Here is a 24,927-nt window from a genome sequence, read left to right on the forward strand (position 1 = left end):
AGGTCCAGTGAAACGGTCTAGCAGGGGAGGTAAGTGCGGTTAATGGTGCAGCAATGCGGCTGTAATTTCTAATGAAACGTCTATAGAAATTGGCAAAACCCAAAAATCTCTGAAGCTGCTTCCTACTCTCTGGCTTGGGCCACTCCAAGACCGCTCTCACCTTCTCGGGGTCCATCCTCACCTGACCCTTGGAGATGTGGCCCAGAAACATGACCGTGGAGGCGTGGAACTCACACTTGCCTGCCTTCTCTCTAGTAGCCGCTGCAGGACTTGGTGTACATGCTGGATGTCTTCTGCTTGGTTCTGGGAAAAAAATTAGTATGTCATCAAGGTAGACAAAAACGAATCTGCCCAGCATCTCTCTCAGCACATCATTAACCAAACATTGGAAAACTGCAGGTGCGTTGGTGAGGCCAAAAAGCATAACCAGGTACTCAAAGTGTCCCAGGGGTGTGTTAAAGGCAGTCTTCCATTCATCCCCCTCACGGACCCGGACTACGTGGTAGGCATTACGCAGGTCCAGCTTGGTAAAGACTGATGCCCCCTGGAGGGATTCAAAAGCTGAGTTCATGAGGGGAAGTGGATATTTATTTTTTTACTGTGATGTCATTCAAACCTCTGAAGTCGATGCATGGCCTGAGTGTTCCATCTTTCTTGCCCACGAAGAAAAACCCGGCACCCAGAGGTGAAGAAGAGGGACGGATGATCCCTGCCGCCAGCGAGTTGTTAATATACTCCTCCATAGCCGCCCGCTCTGGCCTGGAGATGTCATGAGAGGCAGCAGGTCGATGGCGCAGTCGTAGGGTCGGTGCGGGGGTAGAGAGAGGGCCTGCTGTTTACAAAACACTTCCGAAATTCCATGGTACTCAGCGGGGATTAATGACAGGTCCGGCCGGACTGGTTCGGGTTTCTGGTGGATTACAGAGGGAGGCAGAGCAGACCGCAAACAACTGGCATGACAGGTGGAGCTCCAGTTACTTGTTTTAGCTGTCTTCCAGTCAATGTTAGGATTATGTTTGATCAGCCAGGAGTGCCCCAAAACCAGTGGTATGAATGGAGAGTCAATTAAAAAAAAGGAAATGAGCTCAAAATGGTTACCTGACAGCTGGAGCTGGACTGGGCAGGTGCGGGTGGTGACTCAAGCCAGCAGTCTCCCATCGAGAGGGTTAGCCTCCAGTGGCTGCTCCAGAAGCTCCGTAGGCAACCCCAGCTGTTTAACTAACATGGTGTCTAAAAACCTCTCATCGGCTCCAGAATCAATGAGCGCTAGGAGCTCCAGAGTCTGGTCCCTCCAGCAGATGGTGGCATGTAACTGGGTTCGAGGTCGGGAAGACAGGGGTATTGTTGCTTGGCTCGCTAGGATGCTCCCCCTGGCTAGCGAGCCCTCCGGTTTAACGGTCGGCTAGGGCAGGTGGCGAGGTAGTGACCAGGTTTCCCACAGTAGAGGCACATGTTAGTTCTTCGTCGTTCTCGTTCCTCCGCGCTGAGCTGGTTCCGTCCCAGCTGCATAGGTTCACCCTTGGGGTAATCCTCCCACATCACGGTTTCCCGTGGCCGTACATGGCTTGGAACTGGCTGGGATTTAACCGGGGCTGGGGAATGCTCCTTCCAACGGGGCGTTACGTCACAGCCCGAATTACGCCGCTTCTCCCTTCGCCGCTCATGGCATTGATTGTCTATACGGCTTGTCAGAGAAATTAAATCATCCAAGTCATTAGGCACAGGATGTGATACTAATTCATCTTTTAGTAATTCACTTAATCAATTGACAAATACTGCCTGCAGAGACGCCTCATTCCACCCACTCTTTGCTGCCAAAGTCCGGAACTCAATGGCGTATACAGCCATGCTCCGAAGCCCTTGGCGGAGAGAGAAAAGCCTCCTGGAAGCATCTTTACCTTGGACCGGGTGGTCAAAAATCTTAGTCATCTCGGCCGTGAATAGGTGGTCTGGTCTGATCCCCGCAGCAACCCAATCAGGTAGGCTATTTTAGCTCTTTCCGTAGCGTATGAAAGGGGCTGGAGATCAAAGACAAGACCACACTGCATAAGGAAAGTTTTACATTGACCAAGATTTCCCTCGTACCTCTCTGGTGGGGAGACCCAAGGTTCCCTGGTGGGGTTAGCAGCAGTGGGTGCAGCTGCGGCGGGTACTGGGTGAGGGTTATGTAGAGAGTTCTGGAGATTTGCCATACGGGCAGATAAGTTTTGGAGTCCTCCCATTATCTCCTGAAGCGCGGTGCTGTGCTGGTCCAAGATCGCTCCCTGAGTTGAGACGGCATGGCGGACTGGCTCCAAGTCTGCTGAGTCCATTCTGGCCGGATCGTTCTGTCAGGACCGGTGACCAGAACTCAGACGCAGACCAGAGGTAGTTGCAATAAAAGGTGATTTATTTGAACAGAAAAAGCAGAATGTGGTCCGGAAGGCAGGTGGTAGGATGAGTAAGAGAGAGGGAATGGGGTCCGGGCTCCAGAAGTCTGGGTCTAGCGGTGCAGGTAGGTTAGTCAGGTTTCCGGCACAGGGCAAGGTGGTTGGCTGAGGTGAGACAGGACAAAGACAGGTTAGCAAAAGGTAATACTCAAAAGTGAAGGTTACTAGGTTGGCTGGCGTGTTATCATACTGGTTGATTCAATGATCCAGCGTAGACTGGAAGGTTGGCCTGGCTTGTATGGAGAGTTGATAGATGATCAGGAACAGGAGTGCTGAGTGGTGTGATGAGCCTCAGGTGTGACAGTGGAAGCTCCCATGACCACGCCCACCTGTGACTTCTAGACCATGAGGGGAGAGGCAAAACACAGAGGGAGGCCAAACCAAAACACACCAAGCACACCAAAAGGAAAAGAAACACAAAATGTACATTCACACACACACACACACACACACTATAAGGGAAGGCCAGGGTCACGGTCAGCGGACCGTGACACTTTCTTTAATGTGAAATGCTGTTTGAATTTCCAAGATAGAAACACATTCCTGCCCTGGCTCTGTTGTGCCGGTTCCGAATCCATTGTGACTGATCACGCAAATAGCTCATTTTTTGGTTTTCATATTGGGGCTTCTGGGAAATGCATTGAGTTGCCTTAATTTATTTAGAGAGTGAATAAACTCGTGAAACAGAGAAGTATCGTCATGTAATCCATTGATTTCAACAATGTAACTGTATTCTACAGTTTTTACAATCACTTTGCTACTAATTTCAGAACCTTGATGTCATTTTTCAAAACTCTAGACACAAAAGTCAAAACGGTCATCACTTGTAACACAGACTATCCAATGTTCAAAACATTGCATTGTGTATTCATATCTTTAAAGAAATATTGCACTTGCACAATCATTGGTTCAAAAAACTAATTAGTGGGAATGCTGTTCAGCAGCATTCCAACTATTGTTATTCTGTTCTTTATTTTTCTTATTTATTCCGTACATTTTTGGCTCTCCGTAACTTCTGCATACTTTCAGCTATTAAAACCATTCAACTTTTAAAAGCCCATCCGGTCTGCGTGTGTTTCATGGATTTGGAGAAGGCGTATGACCGGGTCCCCCGGGATATACTGTGGGAGGTGCTGCGGGAATATGGGGTGAGGGGGTCTCTTCTCAGGGCCATCCAATCTCTCCAATCTGGCCTGGGAACGCCTCGGGATCCCCCAGTCGGAGCTGGTTAATGTGGCTCGGGAAAGGGAAGTTTGGGGTCCCCTGCTGGAGCTGCTTCCCCTGCGACCCGATAACGGATAAGCGGAAGAAGATGGATGGATGGATGAACTTTTAAAATGTTCAGCTCTTTCAGCTAATGATGGGACTAATTCAACTTTTTGTATAACTATTTATACTTTTTTAAATATTAAGCTTTTTAACACTTTTTTTTTAACATTGAAGTCAATGAGAGCAAGCTTCAAATCCTTCAAATCCTCTTCTGCATCCTCCTACATTCTTTTACCTACAGACGTCATTCAAACTTGAAACTGTTTACAAAGTATTCAAGTATTAGGCTTTGGCTTTTTAGTTTGATAGTTTTTATAGTTTTTGTGAAAAAGTTAAACAAAAAGTTTTGTTTAAGTTTAGTGATCATTTCAGGATTTTTTTGCATTTCTAATGAGTGTGTATTGCGCGAGGTAGAGTGGATGATGTCATAAAGTAGAGTGCAGAGCCTTAAAAAATTATCTTTGTCCCTTCTCTATAAATTGCTCTCACGCCCACAATATCTACTTGTCCTGCACAATGTATACATCAAAACGTAGGTATTTTTGTCTAGTTTCAGCCGATGTGCTCAGTTATGTGATATGACTTATACTTATGGCTCGGTGAGCTTCCAAATGACAAGAGTTCCACATCTTCCTCCATTCGCTGCCCTGTTTATCATTCTCCACATTTCTGAGCGAAACGCAGAGCGAACCACTTTTTTAAATCGCTGATATGCCCACATTTTTAAGTTTATCAACATAAATTTTACATGAATACGTTCACAAAGGCCACACATACACACACACACACACACACACACACACATATACACACAAACACACGCATGCACACACACACACACACACACGCACACACACACAGACACACACAGACACACACACCAACACACATATGCAGACACACATACACACACACACACACACACACACACACACACACACACACACACACACACACACATAGACACACACACAGACACACATACACACACACACACACACACACACACACACACACACACACACACCCAAACACACATGCATGCACACACACACGCACACACACACATATATGCAGACACCAACACAGACACACATACACACACACACACACACACACACACAGACACACATACACACGCAAACACACAAGCACACACAGACACACACACTGGGTCTCACTCATTAGCATCAGCAGGTGTGGTAATTACAGGTCAAAGAAAGGCTTTATTAGAGCTGAACGATAACTTACATTTTATTGGGTGTTGATAGCACAGTGGATATAACACATGCCTTTGGTGTGGGAGAACTGAGTTCAAATCCACCTTCATCTAGTCATACATCAATCAAAGACACATTTAACCACTAGTAGCAATTGGAAATCTCTTTCCTCTTGTTCAGCCCCCTTCTTTTCACGCAATATATTTCACTTCTCATCTCAGCTAGATTGATGCTTTTTCGATCTATGCAGTGTATATGGGATTTCCTGAGGTTGTGTATGTATGGCAATGGGGTGGTTGCAGAGGGGACAAAATCTACCGTGTGGAAGCAGACCGCTTCACAAGAACTGCTGAGGATTTTATTTTCCTCAATGTATGCGTAGAAAAGGAGAAGTTCATTGCGGCCAGAGGTCGTGACGATTGGTTGTAAAAGCCATATCCTGTTTCTCACGATGAATGCAACAAGTGGTTTAAAAACGGCTTCTTTATACAATGGTGTGACTGGGAGATTTTGAAGAAGCAGTTTGATACCGTCGATTATGTCATTAGAAGAGACCAGATAAGGAGCTCTTATGAGACCATAAGAAAAAAGTTGATTTTCGATGACGGCGGACAACATTCTCTGTCCCTACCCCGACCACTTTATAGACCTAAAATCGTCAGACACAAAGACTAGTAAAACGGTGGGTCTATTTGTATGTGCTGTTTAATTACAAAATAGTTAAAAATGCTTTTTTTTTTTTTGTCTTGTGTTTTATTGTGTCTGTAATGTATGGATTTTTTTTTTTTCTCTCCAGAATGTTTGGAGTGGGGGTGTTATTCACCGGAGTCTCCAACTATCCAACATGACTTATTTGCACTGGCGACTGTAACAGGATCTCCTCAATCACCGTCACCATCATCATCATCATCATGTATGACCCCCGAACGCTTCCTGGCGCCGCCACATATGTTACCTCCACTACCCCCCTCTCTTTTGATCAGGTCACCGCCACCCGCCACTATGCATATCAGCTCTTTCCCCCATCGTCTGATGTCATACAACAGACAGATGGCAACGTTTGTTCAAACACTGTGGGGGATGATCAACCGGACGGTCTGGTGTCAGCATTGTTTATAGACAGTGTTAAAACAGCATCTCTACATCTGCTTAACGTGGTACTTTACAACTACTGGCAGGAGGTGTGTTATGGTTGTCAGATCAACCATCCGAGTCAGAAACATCACGAATGTTTGGGTAGTATCCCAGAGGGTTTCTATGCAAGACATTTTGAGCATCTTATGAAAAGACTGTTGACGGATAAATTCATCCCTGTAGTACAGCGCTTTCTGGCGATGAAACATCTCCGGGCCGATGGTGCAAGAATCCATGGAGTAGCCGAAACTGTTTTGTACGAGTTGAAATCTGTGGAAGATGTCACAGTCAAAATACGAGAAATGTATGATTCTATGATTGATGAGGACATCCTCAAAGTGGCTGAAATTCGCGAGATTGGAGACTGCTGGAGAGACTTATATGAGAGGAAAAAATAACAGTGTGTGGTTATGGGGAACTGTTTACGTGCAATGGGTAACCATATCAGTGAGAGATATGTGACAGCTCGGTTATCCCGTATTTTAGATCAAACCATTGCCATCAATGTGAATGATGTTAAAAAGTACCAAAGTATGTGTAATGTAGATAGCCTTGATGTGTGTAGGCTAGAAAAACTGAAGGATCTTGTTAGAAGATAGTATAGTAAGTCACATTGGTCTGAGTTGATGCAAATGTTGTTATCAGTGCTAACAACACGTGAGAGTGTTGTGGAGACATTTTGTGCAGTTATAACTAGCATCACACACAATTTCAAGATGATGAAAGTATGTCATATACTGACAATGTACACAATGCTTGTAGATGCTGTGAGTTTGTATGTGAAAGAAAAACAATGTAGTGATGTCTTGTATGATTTACAACAGCTACACATAATCAGTCAAATTGGTGTAGCTGATTTAGCCGAAACTCTATCTGTAATAGAACGGGTATCACTGTCCTCATAATTGTCATGTGTGTTACAGAATAAAAAGGTTGACATAAAACTGATGTGATCACTTGTATCCTAGACTAAACATGGAGAGAGTTATGCGAAAAATATATTATGACCCCGCACACCCGGGAGGGTTAGGTGGCGTGCATAAGTTGTGCAATGCAGTGAAAGAATGTACTGGGATGTCTCCGCCAATCCCCACGGTTAAAAAGTTTCTGTTGCGTCAGGACGCGTATACTCTACACGTGCCTGCGTTGAGACATTTCCCCAGGAACAGAGTTTTAGTTAATAGTATTGCAGTGCATTAACAGTTTCAAGCCGATCTGGTTGATATGTCTGAATATTCTGCGGAAAACGACAATGTTCGGTATATATTAACATGTATCGATGTGTTCTCTAAGTATGCATGGGTCAGATGTCTTAAAGATAAATCTGGCCCCACCGTCACAAGTGCCTTTAAAGAAATATTGTGTCAGGGGAGGGTGCTATGAAACTTCAAACAGACGAGGGAAAAGAGTTCTATAATAAGGTTTTTCAAAGATTGATGACTCAATATAAAATACAACATCAAACGAGACAAAGGCAAGTGTAGTGGAGCGTTTCAATCTATCTTTTAAGACGCGTATGTGGAGATATTTAACAGCTGTTAACGCACGGAGATATATTGATGTTGTGCAAGATCTGGTGAGTGCTTACAACGATTCACGCCATAGGTCAATAAAAATGGCACCGTCTGCAGTGAATAAAGACAATGAGAAAACAGTCTTTAACAATCTATACAAACTGAAACACCCCGGAATGGTTGCTTTTAAATTTCAGCAGGGCGATACTGTCAGGTTGTCAAAACATAGGGGTGTATTTAGGAAAGGTTATCAACAAAGTTTTACAGATGAATTTTTTACAGTATCTAAATGTGTTGGAAGGACACCCCCTGTTTATATGTTAAAAGACACTGACGGGGAGTCATTGACTGGAACATTTTATGAGGCAGAGTTACAACCCGTAGCTGTAGACAAAAAGAAAGTGTTTGAAATAGAGAATATAATGGTGAAATGGTTAGGGTGGCCTGATAAATTCAATTCATGGGTCGCTGACAAAGACATAGTTGATGTGAGATAAAGCTAGCATGACAAACACTTAAACTAGTCATTCTGATTCGGTAGTGAAAGGTGTAGGTATAATGAATAAGAACGTTTTTTTTGTTACGCTCCCCAGCAATGCCTAAGCCCTAGTTTATCCGAACAATAAAATATGGCAGTTCAGAACAAAATTGGCAAAACCGTTAATATTCCAGCAGCCCTACGAGGTAGGCCTCATAGAGATACAGTACCCCAGGATATGGAATAATTTTACCACAGATGATGCTGAGGTTACACTCAGACATCTATTGAAAAATCTACTTTCCTAGAAATACCGCCCATGTCCGCTCTAACAGACAGTGTTCAAATACGTACCCATACAGAGGAATTATTGAATGCTTGCTAAACTATGGAAAAGGTACACTAGATACACAGTTCAGCACTGGACTATTCTGTAAAGACACGGGTGGAAAAATGGACGATACATCTATTACAGGCGATAATTTGGGGTTAGAGCAACGGAGGGCCTACACTGGTGAAAGTCGTATTGTGGAATTAATATCGCCAGTGCATGCCGACTTGTTTTTTCAAGAAAAACTGCTGCTAAATGGTGTGGACATTTCACTTAAATTCATCCGGTCAAAAGATGACTTTGTACTAATGACCCCAGGAAATGTTCAATTCACTGTGAAAATAATGTCTGCCAATCTGTTTGTAAAGAAGATATCAGTGGTAAACAGGATATTATTCATAGGGAAGATACCTAAATTCGTAGTTATAGCTTTCATTGATAATGAATTTAATTTAATATGAATTTAATTTCGGACATTATGATGCAGAATTTATAGGCCTATACGCTGACGGACAACCTCACCCTGCCCGACCTTTTAAACCACATTTTCAAAGAGGACAATATTATCGCGAATATTATCAGATGGTGGAATCAACAGGGCGTCATTTGAAGGACAGATCATTAGCCATAACACGATCAGATTTCGGTGATGGTTACACATTGTTCTGTTTCAATTTGGAACCCGATGGTGGCAGGGGAGGAAATGTATCACTGATTAAGACAGGCAATGTGAGACTTGAGGTACGCTTCCGGAACCCGCTACCACGGACGGTGACCCTGATCTGTTATTCTGTTTTTGATTCTGTAATCGAGATATCTAACCGTCGACAAGTCCTATTGGATCATTATTAGTATGAATACAATAGAACTTACCAATGTGCTTGGAAAAAGAATGAATGAGGAAATAATTTCTTAGGTGTCATGCCCTGTGATCAACTGCCAAAACCCATCATTGATAAACTACCCGCAATGTTAGTGGTAAACACGGACACAAGTGATAAACTGGGTCAACATTGGCTGGCTATATACCTTACCGAAAACCAACAGGGCTTGTTCTTTGATAGCTTTCGACACAGTCCGACTGTTTTTCTGCCAGAAATCAGCCAGTTCCTCTTAAAAAATTGTGTGGAGATGTACCACTCTGGGGTACAGGTGCAAAATAACTATTTGACAACCTGTGGACGGCATTGTGTGTTCTTTTTATGTAATATACAGAAGAAAAAAAAAGTCTTATACAAAACTGTTGAACATGTATGGTACTAAACTTGTCTGTAACGATACCATGGTCAGTCACTTTGTTAACAAAATGAAGTTTAAATGCGTGCAATGTGCATGTGCAACATATAGGTAAAAAGTGTTGTGTAATAGTGTTTGTTTAGCTAATAAAAACGTGAAAAATAATTGTCTTACCAATTTCTGTAATAGTATTTATTCAAACTTTTCAAAAAGAGAGCTATACATGGAAAACAATTAGACACAATAAGGAAAATACATGATTAGTTTTGAAAAAATCAAATAGAGAAATATAGTCAATATTATCACAGTTTTACAGTCAATAATGTCTTTTTAGGTTTTCACAGTAGGGAAAGATATTTTCTTGTGTCACAGCCACAGTCAATAGGTAAATAACGTAAGAATTAGTATTAAAAAATAGAAAACAATATGTAAAAATAGAAAATAGGCAAATACAATCACTAAATGTCTTTGGCAACTTGACGATGAAAAATAACCGTCTTTTAGGTTTTCACAGTAGGAAGAAACATTTCCTTGTGTCACAGTCACAGTCAACAGGTAAATAATGTAAAAATTAGTATTAAAAAATATAAAACAATATGTAAAAATAGAAAATAGGCAAATACAATCATTAAATGTCTTTGGCAACTTGACGATAAGAAATAATCAAAAACTAGCCCACTGGGTCCTGATCATGGGTGAAGTGATATGTACTGATCTAGGTATGGGCGGGGAGCTTGTACCTGCCAATGAAGGCTGTCTAAGGGGTCTGCCAATACGTGATGACCTAGGTGTGAACATGACTGGTGATTGTGTATCAGTCACTGTGTGACCATGTCTATTAGCAGCCACAGGGGTCCCAGTTTTAAATCCAACAATAGCACGATGTACAGCTGTGTTTGGAATTACGGATAGATGTATGTTTAAGTGAGCTAACGTCTTTAAAAAGACATTCCATCCGGCAGGTCTCGAACGGTCTGTAACATTATTATGTGTTGTTACGCTTTTCAGTAGATCATACAAATGACTGCCTGTCACAGTCACAACGATTTCCCCGTTATTTGACCACGCGATCTTGTCATTATTACGGGCTAAAGAGGTGATTATGTATTCAGCGTTGCGTTTATTCCTGGAGGGCATATGTGCCAATACTTCTGATCTTATCATATCGGCTTCTACGATTGCATCTTGTGACTCAACATTTGAGGCTTCAGCCTTTGATGCATCGCTGGGTAGGGATAATGTAATTACATTTTTCTCACGTTCGCCCTGTTTTACCAGAGTTAGATACTTCTGCAAAACCCCTGAATATTTTTTGGCTTTTTCATATGCGTCAATGTCAGACTGACTCAATATATCACTCATGGCTTGGTCCAATTCATTTTGGACAGACTGCCGCAAAGAGGCGTTTTGCATGTCTGTGGCTTGATGCTGTTGTAATGCTGCTAATTGTTGCTGAGACACCAGAAACATTTTCTGCGTGTGTTCCATGTCAGTTCCTATTGATGAGACTAGCGATGAAAGGGATTGCAGCCCCCAATAGAGGCAATAGAAAACGACCGGTTTGAGTAATTGTCTTTTTTTTTAAATGTTTGACTTTTTTATCCACGATTAGTCTAATAAACTTCTTCTTTTTCAACAACTTGTACTGAGTGCTAGACAGAGGTATATTACCTCTTAATACGTTCAGAGCTATTTCGCACAATGCATTAAGAAAATCTGGACTAGCATTGTTCACAATAACACCTATAGCTCAGGGTGCTGCTTTATGAAGAAGGTCCAGCAGTGTGAAATTACGTTGCATCCGGATTGACATTATTAAACCCTCTGTTTTCTTGGGACATATACAACCTGCTCTGACGATATCAGACCTGTTCTGAGTCGTAAATTATCTGGAGTTTTGGATTTATAATCTATCAGGAGATAACCATACGGTGAACTTGTTGCATCGTTAAACGCCTCTAGAAAAAATGCATTATTCCCCGGGAACATCTGACGGCCTATTAATCTCATCTGAATTTGATCTCGAGGATTTTTAAATAATATCATATAGTTTGTGTTCAAACTGATTGTACGACTGGCCTTGCCTTGAATAAACAGATTCTGCACTAAATATATACAGCTGAGGTTTCTGTGGTGAACATACTTCGTAAAGACATTTTGTACTTCTAGATTACCACATGCTTGGGACATAAGGTCATCAATTACTAGCAGATTATTCTTAGTAGGTGGTAGAAGTGTCTCATCACAAAGTGAATCAGGGATACCGTCCACAAAATTTATATTCACTGTTTTAAGCAACTGATCGTATATATTGGTTGCCAGCATGAATAAATGTATACTGTGTTATCAATCTTGTGTGATATTACTGCTGATGAATTTTCAATGAGATCTTTGACAAAATATGTTTTTCCACAATTCGATGGGCCACTAATAACTGCGCTGAACGGATGTTGAAGCCGGCCATCAAATCCTGCAATCATTTGATTATTATAGATATTATTAGTAGCCATAAGGGAGGGTTGTGTAGTCGCTGAGTACGCAGCGTTTATTGTATACGACCTTTACCTTCTTGGTCACCGTGTCGTTTTTGAGATGAAACTGCTTTTTGTCACATTTTATGGTGAATGCACTAGTCGTCAGATAGTCTGTGGACTGCCGATTGGTCACAAAAGCCTGTACCAAACCAATTAACGACTCATGTGTAACCACTAAGCATAGCATTTTGGCCCCCCAGAAACAAACTCTGTTATATAGTCCTCTGTAGGAGCACCACAGAGCTGTGCGTGATTTCATTCGTCTGTCAACTTGCCAAGATATGGCCCCAGAGGGGGGACCCACTCATCTTTATTGGTTGTGAAGATAATGCTGTCCGTGTCACAATAGAAAATTCTGTCTTGCAGCTTGTCCAACAAATCATATAACTCCATGCGCGCATAGGCACTAGTCATAGCCCCAATAAAAACATTCACATCTTTTACTCTGGAGCCCTGACTCTCTGCATGACGGCACTGCACAATAGCAACCTCTGGTGAAATAAATGAGAAGTGCCGAACGTCAATAGCATCGCTGAACATGAGTTGTGTGAAGCGTTCTGGCTCTGTTATGAGCTCAGCAGACGTCATATTGTTACGCATCGCAAAATGACCCCAGAGGCTGTTCAGTTCAGTTCAGTTCAATTTTATTTATAGTGTCAAATCATAACAGGAATTATCTCAGGACACTTTACAGATGGAGTAGGTCTAGACCACACTCTATAATTTACAAGGACCCAACAATTCCAGTGATTCCCCCAAGAGCATGCATGAATGTGTAAGTGCGACAGTGGCGAGGAAAAACTCCCTTTCAGGAAGAAACCTCGGACAGACCCAGGCTCTTGATAGGCGGTGTCTGACGGTGCCGATTGGGGGTATGATGAACAATGACAATAATAGTCACAATAAAGATGTTGTAATAGTTATAATAGTTCATGGTGTCGTAGAGCACAGCAGGGCGTAACGGCGTGGCAGGGCATTGGCCGGACATGGCAAGTCGAAGCTGGGCATTGCAGTGCATAGCAGGGTGTAATAGGGCACAGCAGGGATGTAGGCACCATGATGTAGGTGCCATCATGATCCAAGATGATGATGCTGGGCGGAAAAAGAACATAAGGACTCCGGGGAATAAGCTCCCCGGAGCTATGTTAGTAACAAGCATTTCTGTGACACGAATACACACAGTTGGAAAAAGAGAGGAGAGAGAAGCTCAGTGTGTCCAAGAAAGTACCCCGGTAGTCTAAAACTATAACCGCATAACTAAGAGCTGCAGAGAAGGGGAGATAGGGAGGCTGTGTTCCGTGATTGTGGCTACACACCTTCCCCCGCCAGTCTAGGCTAACGCTGCGACTCATTACTCCCTAAGTATATGTAAGCTTTCTATGGGGAGAAGCAGAGATAGGGTGGGGGTGCGCCATGACCCCATGATGGCTACACACCCATCCCCGCCGGTCTAGGCGAACGCTGCAACTCCTCATACCCTAAATATAGTAAGCTTTCTATGAAGAGAAACCGTGATAGGGAGGCGGGTGCGTCATGACTGTGGCTACACACCTTCCCTCGCCGGTCTAGGCGAACGCTGCAACTCCTCACTCCCTAATTATAAGCTTTATCGAAGTGGTGAGTTTTAAGTTTACTTTTAAAGGTGGTGACGGTGTCTGCCTCCCGAACCCAGACTGGGAGCTGGTTCCACAGGAGAGGAGCCTGATAGCTAAATGCTCTGGCTCCCATTCTACTTTTAGAGACTCTAGGAACCACAAGTAACTCTGCATTCTGGGAGTGCAGTGCTCTAGTGGGACAGTAACGTACTATGAGCTCTTCAAGATATGATGGTGCTTTACCATTTAGAGCTTTGTATGTCAGGAGAAGGATTTTAAATTCAATCCTGGATTTTACAGGAAGCCAATGCAGAGAAGCCAACACAGGAGAAATATGATCTCCCCTCTTAGTTCTTGTCAGAACACGCGCTGCAGCATTCTGGATCAGCTGGAGAGTTTTATTTGGGCATCCTGATAATAGGGAATTACAATAGTCCAGCCTGGAAGTAACAAATGCATGGACTAGTTTTTCAGCATCGTTTTGAGACAGGATGTTCCTAATTTTGGCAATGTTACGAAGGTGAAAAAAGGCTGTTCTAGAGGTTTGTTTTAAGTGGGCGTTAAAGGATATATCCTGATCAAAAATAACTCCTAGATTTCTGACAGTAGTGCTGGAGGCCATGGCAATGCCATCTAGAGTAATTATATCTTGGGATAAAGATGTTCGGAGGTGTTTAAGGCCCAGCACAATAACTTCAGTTGTTAGAAATTGTAGGTCATCCATGATTTGATATCTCTAATGCATACTTGAAGTTTGGCTAACTGACTGGTTTCGTCTGGCTTGATTGATAAGTATAATTGGGTGTCATCCGCATAACAGTGAAAGTTAATTGAGTGTTTCCTAATAATATTGCCTAGAGGAAGCATATACAAGGAGAAAAGAATTGGTCCAAGCACTGAGCCTTGAGGAACGCCATGGTTAACTTTAGCGTACTTGGAGGATTTATCGTTGATATTGACAAATTGAGATCGATCAGAGAAATAGGACTTAAACCAGCTTAGTGCGATTCCTTTAATGCCAACTAAATGTTCCAGTCTCTGTAAAAGGATGGTATGGTCAATAGTGTCAAATGCAGCACTAAGATCTAATAAGACAAGTATGGAGACAAGTCCTTTGTCAGCAGCAATTAGAAGGTCGTTAGTAATTTTCACCAGTGCCGTCTCTGTGCTATGATGCTTTCTAAATCCTGACTGAAAGTCCTCAAATAGACTATTCCTACGTAAAAAGTCACATAACTGATTAGCGACTACTTTCTCAAGGATCTTGGGGAGAAAGGGAAGGTTAGATATAGGTCTATAGTTGGCTAAGACCTCAGGATCGAGGGTGGGTTTTTTCAGAAGAGGTTTTATCACAGCTACTTTAAATGACTGCGGTACATATCCTGTTAATAAAGACATATTGATCATATCTAGTAACGAAGTGTTAACCACAGATAATGCTTCTTTAAGTAGCCTCGTTGGGATGGGGTCTAATAGACAGGTAGATAGCTATGCTGAAGAGACCTTTAGCGAGGCAGCGGTCCTCTCCCGTGACGACAGCTGGTCAGTCGGCTTTGAAGCGGGGCGAGCCTGGGTAACCACATCGGCCGTTACCGGGGGAACATTCGGCTTCGACAGGACATCGAAGCGACTGGAGAGGCTGAGGGCAGGAGGCGATGGAGCCCTACCCGAGGCTCTCTTTCGGCCGCAAATCACTTTAGTCCAGGATGGCCTGATGGTCGGTGTCGAGCAAGAGGATGGATGTGGGCAGGCGGATGGGTCCCAAAGCGCAGTATCCTGGAAAGCCGCCGAGAGAGTTGTGATTTGGAGCGATTGATTTTGAGCAACGTCCAGGTAGGCTGTTAACAAGGCATCTTTGGTTTTTAAGTCCTTTGAGAGCCGACGAACTTCTTCCCCTAAGGTCAGAAATCTTTGTTTGCATTTTCAAGCAACGAGGAAATCCTGTGGGGAAATGGGGACTCGCCAGGTGTGGAGGTAGCCATGGAGCTGGCGTTAGCCTGAAGCTAATGTTTACTGCTCGTAAAAAAATGTGCGGTCCTCCACGCACAGGTACGTAGATTTGCGTAGATGCTGGCTCTTTCTAGAGACTAAAGGCTACCAGGGGGCTAATAAGAAACAAAAAACTAAGCAGCTAGTACAACATTTTTCTCGAAATAATACTGTTTTCCTCCGTCTGTCTTCTCTCCCTCTACACCCTCACACTGTGGTACCTTCCGGTTCCGGTTGCTGAACGTAGCAAGAGCTTATTAAGACTTCTGACTGCCTTTTAACAGTTATTTTGGCAGGGTCAAGACGTATACCCTCGTGGACATAGTAGTCTTCTATGTACTTTTGTTTCTCATCTTCCGTCTGTATATGCCCTGGATATCCGGAAGACTCCTGCTTCCGCTTGAGGAATGTCTTAACATAGCCTTTAAAAAGCTGATTCGATTTTTCTGGAAAATGCCACACCTCTGTGATGGTGACTAGTTTGTACCCTTTCTCCAGGGCTTTCAGTAATTCAAACGATACCCATACACCAGACATTTGTCATTCACTGTCAGTGTGGTCACAGCGGGCTGTCTGATTCAACTGGTCGGCACAGGCACCACACAGCGGGAACATCAGTTTCCCGTGACAGCGATAGGGGAGAACTGGATGATACAGGCCTCTAGGGGGAGCCACAGTACATTTCACAATGCCAAAGTATGTTTTTATGTCGTCAAAATCACTGTTGATTATTTGAGGGTGACCGATGGGGTAGTCTCTTTGTGACTGTACCATTGGGTACAAACTTGTAAAGTCATAGTATCTGATTTTCTCATTACCTTCTGCCTTGTGATGCAACCTCAATGAATTTGTTCGGCCGCCAAAGAGGGCTTCTCGAGGGTTGAGACGTTCTGGCTTTTCATATGTTGATATGAAACATCTGGATCATTGCACACCTCGCTTTTCCATTCACATTCCCACTTCACCACAACCGTTAGCCCATAAACAGTCTCTAGCGCTGACACTCTGTCATGGAACTCTCTGAGTAACTCACCATGTGTTTTTTTTTTTTCTTGTGATAGGGTTGATTTCGGCCTGACCATAGCACTTATCACAGCCGTGGAAAAAGCACCCGTTAAACTCATAACAAGTGTTTGTGGTGTCACAGTACCCAATCGACAAAGAATGGACCAAAGGCCTTTTCACCTCTGTTAAGAGCGTGTTGGATGGTGATGTTGTCTCTGTATTCTACGTACTGAAGCCACTCTATTGAGATGTCTGAATATGCCTTGTTTTGCCTATCATATACGCGCCCTCATAGGTTAGTGCCACTGTGTCTTTGGGGATGAATAGTGTTTTAAACACACCCATGTGTAATCAGAATCAGTGATCAGAAGCACCCTTGAACCTCGCATGGTAAGGGTAGGGCAGACACGCTGGTTCACCAAATATTCTAGTACAATGTAGCTGTCAAAACCTGAGGCATTGTGAGCGATAAAAGTGTAACCTTTATATTTCTTCTTTCTGTAATAATTGATGAATAATCCCGCACATTTTGTTGTTTCGAAGCAGTTTTTTCGCCTTTCATGTTCATAGTACATACATAATTAGCTTCATGACGGCTTTTGTTGCACGGTAAGTCAGGTGACATGCATCGCAATATTTGAGCTTGTCGCACGGTATGAGGCGATGTTTCACACCAGGTATTTTATGCCGGTCAAAGCATTGCTTCGACTTACATATGCGTTTACAATCGGCGCACCTAATAGTTTTCCCCGGTATACAAGGCGTGAGACATACATTACACATCAGACTACAGCGGTGGTCCAGTGGGTTGTCGTAGTCTATGTAGCACGCATCGCACACATACGTAGTGCCAAAAAAGGAAGTTTTGTTTACAATGAGATAGAAATGATCACTATGTAAATACAGCAATGCTGTTTTCACATGCTGTTCATCATGTGTTTTGAAGATCTCTGTTTTTTTACGACCGGCCGCATGATGGAATATTACAATTTTCAAATTCAAATGTTTCTGAAATCTGTCAACATCGGAGAACGATACCTTATGCGTACATTCAAACCCCAGGTCCCTGTGTAGCTGCTTTGCATAATCTATCTTCTCACTTTTAGTCATCCTCACGTCTACATAATGAGCCAGACAGAGAGCGAAGCGTAGATTCTCATTGTCATCTCTATTCATTGGGTTATATAGCGCATTACCTTTTGCAGAGAGTATTTCATCGAAGCATACACTCCCCAGTTTTCGTCGACCACACCCACCCGACATATTGCGTGCTATTGTCACAATGAATTCTAGAGAATCATCGGTCAATGAGGTGTCGTTTCTTTGCATAGCGTTTGAAATTTCTTCCAGAAATGCATCTGCACTATATTCATCGTTTGAGGTCAGCACTGTTTGGATAGGGGCAGCTAAAGCAGCACCCCTCAGCTGTATTGTAGTCATACTAGCGTTATCATCACTTAACTCACTCAGCATAACCTCGAATATTTTTCTCTGTTTCTCACACAATCGTATATACGCATCATGAGTACACCCTGCACTGATATAGTCTTCCTCACACACCAAATCTGTATCTTCATCGCTATTGTCATCACACACTTGTATTTGCTCTGATGTTTTTGTTTTTTTGCAAGGTGGAGCCATTTTGCATTTAATCTGTTTTTTTTTTAATTCTATTTTTTTTTTTTTTTTTTTATATTTTACACACTTTGTTGACTGATTTATTACTTCTTTGTCCTGGTTTTTATATTATAAATATTGATATCACAGGTGCAAACACTTTATTAAGAGCGAACGCTCTCTGTAGTTGACGCTCCTTGGCCGCTTCAAGCGATCTCCCCTGGCTGGTTAACGCTGTCCCGAGTGCTGCGACTATGTCAAGCACTTGAGTACTAGCAGTTTGTAAGGCCTCTACTTTATTCATAAGACTATCTATTTTGGATTCTAATTGTTTATAACGCGCATCTGCCGAAGGCTGTCGGAGTGAAGTTTCAGCGCAATACTTGAAAAATGACTCACCCTGAAGCACTGTGGGTTGCTCGGACACTCCTACGGCTACACATGGATCAAAAAGATTCTTAGTGATATAACTACGCTCTGGTTGATTATCAACATCTAATCTATTTACGGGGTTGGCTACTGCTGTGATATCAACATGGTCACACCGTTTATCTGACGCAGTTACAGTGGGTCTGAATGAATCAAATGGCTTATGTATGATGGGTGTGTCTGGTATACAGTTGTCTTCAATGCTCTCATTCTCCAGTCTACAGATGTATTCAAATAGGCTTGCACAACAGTTTAAATCACCTACGTCATTATCGTGATCCCACAGCCATTCGTCCTGATTCTGGGGGAACAATGCATGCGATGCCTCCAATAGAAGTGGGTCTTCAGATCCTCCTCCTTGTTCTTGTTCTTCTACTCCGGCAAGGATTGTCTGGGAGGGTTAATGACATATATGGTTAAATAATGCAATACACACACACACACACACACCTTTGTATAGAACAAAGGTTTTGTCCACCCCAACTGTGGGGAATGTAACACCTTGACCTCAGGTGTGACCACCCCCGCAGCCAACGGATGTTGGCTCAGCAAAGGTGTTACTGAGTTTGTTGTCTGTAACAGAGAGAAAGAACAGTTTTTAACAATATACATAGATAAAAAGATTTTCAACACAATGGCTAAATACCTGTCAGATGCAAAAGAGCTCATACCTCTATACCGGTGTTATGTTCCTTTAATATCACGCTCAAGGGTGGATCAGCTTGAACAAAGAACTTGAGCGGGAAAACTCCCTGGTTTGACTCCGATGTCTGAAAACACAACGTCACATTATGAGAAGATAACCTTTTTCTTTTTTTTTTAAATACACCATCCCTATTTTTTCTTTCCAACTCACCACAATAGTCCTCTTCCTAGACTTCTTTCGTAGCCGGTTTGGTTTGATCACAATACCTACATTATATCTATTTGATGATGTAACTGTCTGCTCCTCATTGCAATGGAATTCCGCGCAGTGTTCTAGTGAAATGCTATACCCCGTCCGGACCCTTTGTTCTTGAGGGTTAGACGGCCTGCACACAAACAACGATTAGAATATTAGCTAACTAAAAAAACCACACGGATAAATTTAAACAGTAATAAGTCTACATGCTGGAATAGATAATTGGGCCACCAAAATACCTGTTTTCAACTTTCTTATTGCGCTCAGGATGATGAAGCTTTATATTTCCCAATAGATACCCAGGTTGATTTAAGAAACGGGTATTTGATCCGTCAATGGAGCCTCCACATCTTTTTTTAAATGAAAAACAACACAAGAAAATGCATGAAAATACAACCATAGCCACACAATCAAATTATACTGAAATGGATTGTACTATATCAATGTTTTTACCTTGCTGAATAAGTGTATTATCAAATCTCACAGCAACATTACTCCTTGTGGAATTACCTAATGAAGCAAACTAGATAAACATACATGCAACAAAAAAAAAAACGTTTTTTAATTAATAATGAATGTTTGATTGACTTATCTTAGAATAGGTTTAAACAGGACATTTGCTTTTAAATCTACTTACCCACTGTAGACATGACGATTCCTCCTTCTTTCACCAAAGGAATTAAAAAGAAAAAGCACCATTGATTGTTGAGAAACAGCTGTGAAGAAAAACACAAGCTTTTAAAGCACATAAACCACACCCTTTATGACAAATTGCCTACATAAACCTACCCCTATCTTTTTAGCCGTTAATCATAGGTCCAACACCACGTTTTTAACACCTTCACACATCTAAATAATGTACCGTCACACGCCCCCCCTACGCAGGTACGCCCTCCCGCGACAACGTCCTCACCACGCAAATGCGATGACGACACACTGCGATGACGACCCACCGCGATGACGACGCACGTGGCGCAGCTTCCCCCGCTCGCCGAATCACCCCCACCCCTTGAAACCAATGCGCATATCAGTCACACGCATGTGCGTGCGTGTGTGACAGGATTGCGCAAAGGTGGGGGTATTATAACTACTCCCACACACAAGCTACCGATAGTTTCACTGTGTTATTGTTCAATCATTAAATATTGTAGTACAAAATAGGTGATACATGTTTCATCCTGGTACTAAATATAAATTAGGGCTGTCAGCGTTAACGCGTTAATCGCGATGCGATTAAGGGCCGACACAATGCGATTCATTTTTTTTAATCGCATTAATTGCATGCCGGCATTTATTAATTTATTTTACACTTCACTCGGCTTTGCGTCGTGCCTAACAGGCTACTATTTTGACCCTTTGCAGCACCATTACTTATCATCAAGCTGCCACTTCCTCGTATCACATCCTGCTACTGCAGGCTGCAGGCATGATGGAGAAAGACAGCAGCAATGAAATCCTGAATGGCGCTTTTTATTTTCCAAAACTCCCAGACTTTCTTTGCATTCCTTTGATTCCCAATCAAGATACACTGGTAAAAATTGCTTTCGATTGTTAATATGTACTTAAAAACTGCTTGAAATGCAAAATAATAGAATTTTAATCATGTGATAAAATATGCGATTAATCGCTGTAGAAATTCAATGATTAATTGCGATTAAAAAAAATTAATCGTTTGGCAGCCCTAATATAAATATATCCCTGTAAAAGTACTGCAGTAGTAAAGAGAATACTACAGACCAATGTGGTACGAGTATATATAATATATACATTTATTTACTGTATTTAACCTTTATTTACAGTATCCAGGTAAGTCGATTGAGAACAAATTCTCATTTGCAATGACGACCTGTCACATTCACACAGTTCCACATTCATACCTGGAATCTGCCCAGTACAACCCCAGTCTGATCTGCTGGCCACAAAGCAGTATGTGTGTGTGTGTGTGTGTGTGTGTGTGTGTGTGTGTGTGTGTGTGTGTGTATATATATATATATATATATATATATATATATATATATATATATGTATTTATATATATATATATATATATATATAAATATATATGTATTTATATATATATATAAATATATATACACAGTGCTTTATATATAAAGTATATATCAATTATATATCTCAATCATCAGTAACGAGTTGGCAGAATTGGACAATTCTAAAGGCCTGCATGCATACAGTGCAGTACTGTCAATACAGTAAATAGTCTTAAAGGTGGTACATGGGAGCATAGAAACAGTGTCTGATACAGTAAACAGTAGTACATTACAGTAAAGAATGATGATGAAATATTACATCCACAGATCATGTAGTTTAATTGGTTCATGCTCCACACTAATTGGTAACAATGAATATCGTTATCTTGAAACTTTCATGATCTAAACATGGAATATTGTTTGTCTGTTTCCATATAACTATACATTTAGAGTACTGCAACAGTTACTTATCATTTTGAGTAGTTGTATCGATTGATAGTTAGATCATTGTAATGGAATGAATAGACAATCATCTGAAATGTAATGTGTGAATTGCCTTTTGAAATAGTAGTACTTTGATGTTAAAGGTGCAAATGTAATACTGACAGCTAGTGTTTAAAATAGTTACTGCAGTACAAATTCAAAATACTGGAGAGAGTCGTCTCCCCCGCCCCCTCCTCCCCAGACTCGAAGTTCACGTTGGCTGCCAGGCTGATACAGGAGCATCCACAACAATGTTGCTATACGCTTGTCTCACATAGCCAGACATCACTCCAAAGCACAGCGGAGTAGCTAACGTTAGATGCTGGCTATATTGACAGTCATAAAAGCCTGTGTTCACGTGGAGCTCTGTACCCAACTGACAGACACACTTTTTCGGCTCAGAATTACCGTAAGAACTGCTAAAAATCCTACAACCTCGCCATCCTCTCCATGTGCCAGACAGACATACTTCCTCGGCTTAGAATTACGATAGGAACTGCAAAAAATACCACTACCTTGCCGTCCTTTTCCACCCGACTGAACACACTTCATTGGCTTAGAATTACGGCAACAATCGCTAAACACACTGCCTCTCTTTCCGATTTACAGCTCCCCTCTCTTGGCTTCAAATAACTCACTGTTGTCGGCTACAGCCGCTTACACGTTGTAAACAGCCGTGGCTGCTTGCCTGGTCCTGGTAACGTTAGCAGTTAGCAGGGTTAGCATGGCGACGTTAGCCAGGACCAGTCGGGATCACTTCACTGGCTGTGTCTCAATTGTTTTTGCGTCGGGTAAAATCAATCTCCATTGATCCTGTTCATTTGTTTGCTGTTGTTATGGCTGTACTAACCTTACAGCTGTAGCGCGCTGGGTTTACGTTTTTACAAGTATATCTGGTAACCCGGCCTGGCTGACAAACGAAAAGAAATTCCGTCACGGAACGGAAATTTCAAAAGGAGAAAATACTGGCATTAGCATTGTTGTCAGAAAAGATAGTATTTCAACTTAGCATGTTTCCTTAACATCTGATGACGCATTGGGGTCATTTTTGGATTTATTACAGTAAATATATTACATATAGGACCTTTAAGTTGTGTCATATTGAACAGGTGATCTTTGTTAAATAAACAAATGATCTTTGATTTATGTGTATTGTATCCAAGCAATTGAAAAAAGTGTTAGTTTTGAAAAATTTACATTTTGATCATTGGTTGTGAGTTTTGTGTCTAGAGATTTGAAAAATGACGTCAAGGTTCTGAAATTTGTGTCAAAGTGATTGTAAAAAAACTGTAAATACCAACTATTTAAATTGTAACTGTAACAGAATACAGTTACTCATAATTTGTATTCTGAATACGTAATAAGGTAATAAGGTACATGTATTCCGTTACTCCCCAACACTGACCATTAAAGAGGTGATAGAATGCAAAACCGATTTTACCTTGTCATAGTTGAATAACGACAGTTTGGTGGGTAAATAGGACACAACCTCAAAATCCCATTGACACCTCTTTCCTCTGCAAATCTCACAATTTGAAACTGCTTCTGAAAACGGGCAAATTTTAACGAAGCTCATAGTTGACGTCAACTATGTGGCTGTACCTTATTTGGCTCTGTCTCTATCTTTGTCATGCCCCAACATTTACATAGGCTACACCACTGATCTGAGATCAGGTAGTCTTCTGAATTGGTTGCGCAGATCACAGAAATGGTATATATTGTTCATCTGCTATTTTATCACTAAATTCACTTCTGAGACTTTTTTATGAGAGAAATCAACTATGTAGAGGTCAAATATGGGCCGTTTTACGAAAATGTATGGCTAATTGCAAATTTTGTCCGACTGTGTGTCGGAATTCAGCGGCCGGTGCTGCCTGGGTTGCTGCCTCGCAGCCCGGCCTGTCCTCCTTCACAGACCCCGGCCCGTTGTGAGCTCGATGGAGCTCTGTCACGGCTGGCAGCCTTGTTACGCCCGCAATCTCTTACCACAGGTTCCAGTTAATCTTATAATGGATATGTGTGTTGAGTTATTTAAACAAACGATCGGGGAAATAAACACCTCTTGTCCACGAGTGAGCTGGATGGAGCTCTATCAATAAGAGCTAGCTTGCCTCCTCCTAACGAGACCTCTGAATTTCACAAAAATGCATTAAATTGAAATCGCACAAAAGTGTTAGCTAAGCTTTGCAAGACCTTAGGGTAGCTGTGAGATACATGCCGTGACGAAATTCAAAGTGTAAATATACTATAGTTATGCTGAAAGTGTAGCAGCAATCTTTTCCCATAGGATTGAATGGGACACATAGCCTAGCTAGCAGCTCCTCCTAACGAGACTCCTAAAATTCACAAAGATGCCTTAAATTGAAATTGGACAAAAGTGTTAGCTTTGTAAGGCCTTAGGGTAGCTGTGATATATGATATATGTGTATGTAGTTCGCTCAACCAATCAGCACACAGCTCATCTAAATATTCATCAGCATACCATATTTGGAAGAAAAGCTCTTCCAAATAGGGTGATATTCACAGTAGTTAAGGGCCCATAGAATAGCAATGGGCCATTTTCAGCCCAACCAATGTTACATACCCTATTAGGAGACCTTAAGGAACAGTGTGAAATACCCTATATAATCATTCTATCATCCCTTTAAGCGTGTACTTAAATTGACTGGCGCTTTGCACACAATACTACGGTACTTTGTTGCTTCACGTAATTCCCGAGAGGCTGCCTTGTGGGCTGCTCTGCGCACATACACAGGGAGCAGAGCAGACAGTGGA

The 24,927-nt window shown here is 42.1% G+C and overlaps 1 protein-coding gene across 1 annotated transcript in view; it reads left to right on the top strand.

Moving 5' to 3' along the window:
• Positions 1 to 24,927, top strand: part of whrnb (whirlin b) — a 163,324-nt gene that overhangs the window by 76,710 nt on the left and 61,687 nt on the right. Inside the window, exon 3 of the mRNA XM_078249619.1 lies at positions 5,581 to 5,600. Coding sequence (XP_078105745.1) covers positions 5,581 to 5,600 — 20 coding nt within the window. The remainder of the gene's footprint in view (positions 1 to 5,580; positions 5,601 to 24,927) is intronic.

Source organism: Sander vitreus, chromosome 5 (genome assembly GCF_031162955.1).
Source record: "Sander vitreus isolate 19-12246 chromosome 5, sanVit1, whole genome shotgun sequence".
Classification (NCBI taxonomy): Eukaryota; Metazoa; Chordata; class Actinopteri; order Perciformes; family Percidae; genus Sander; species Sander vitreus.